Raw genomic sequence first — 782 nt, 5'->3', positions numbered from 1 at the left:
CTGGCCCGGACCACGAGGCTTTGCTGCCGTCCTCGGTCCTCGCTGATGGAGGAGGCGGGTCTGCTGGGACTCCGACGGCGCACAAACAGGCACGCGAGCACCGTCCCGTTTGGAGGACGTCCACGACGGCTGACCATCACGGGCTTCAGTCTGGGCAGTCGGCAAACCCGTGGAGCCTCCACCGGAGCGTCGGCTGTGCTCGGACCCGGCACAGCGGCCTACCTCGAGGAGCCCCTCGAAAGGCTGAGGCGGAGCCGCCCTAGAAATGGCCCGCGAGAGCCTCGTGGGAGGCCGCGGGCAGAGGCGGGAGGCCGATGAGCCTCCACTGGCCCCTCCGGACAGGACAAGAGCCGGGAAGCCTCCGGGGCCTGCTCCGGGCCTGTCCCACGAGGCTCAGGTGGGTTTTCTGGACCTTCCGGTGCCCAAGCGGAAGCGTGGCCGGGAGCAGAGGCAGGAAAGAGCCACCGAGGTGTGTGGCGTGGAGGCTGACGAGGGAGGCTTCCTTGTCTGCCAGCCTCACCCCCAGGGCAGCCTCGATAGGCGCCCAAGCACGGCCGGAGCCGGGCCCTGCTGCCGCTCCTGGATTCCATTCTGGGTCCAGGCGTGTAAAGGCCTCAGGGGAGGCCTCCCTACAGACGGTCACCCCGCGGATGGGCGGGGCTGAGCAGGCCCAGGGTCTCTGGGTCCCAAAGGCCCCCGGGCCTGGGTGCTGGCTAGGCTCCCTAGAACAGAACGAGGACCCCGCAGGTGGAGGACCTGCCCTCTGGAGAGCCTCCCCTGAG

General features: G+C 69.6%; 1 protein-coding gene across 1 annotated transcript in view; it reads right to left on the bottom strand.

The window, feature by feature from the left end:
- Positions 1-137, bottom strand: part of LOC123240674 (zinc finger protein OZF-like) — a 27,412-nt gene extending 27,275 nt beyond the window's left edge. The window contains exon 1 of the mRNA XM_044668395.1: positions 6-137. Within this exon, the coding sequence (XP_044524330.1) occupies positions 6-137 (132 nt within the window). The remainder of the gene's footprint in view (positions 1-5) is intronic.
- Positions 138-782: the final 645 nt, after the last annotated feature.

This window comes from Gracilinanus agilis, chromosome 3 (genome assembly GCF_016433145.1).
Source record: "Gracilinanus agilis isolate LMUSP501 chromosome 3, AgileGrace, whole genome shotgun sequence".
Lineage (NCBI taxonomy): Eukaryota > Metazoa > Chordata > Mammalia > Didelphimorphia > Didelphidae > Gracilinanus > Gracilinanus agilis.
The sequence above is the reverse complement of the archived record's forward strand: the minus strand, read 5'-3'. Positions and strand labels throughout refer to the sequence as shown.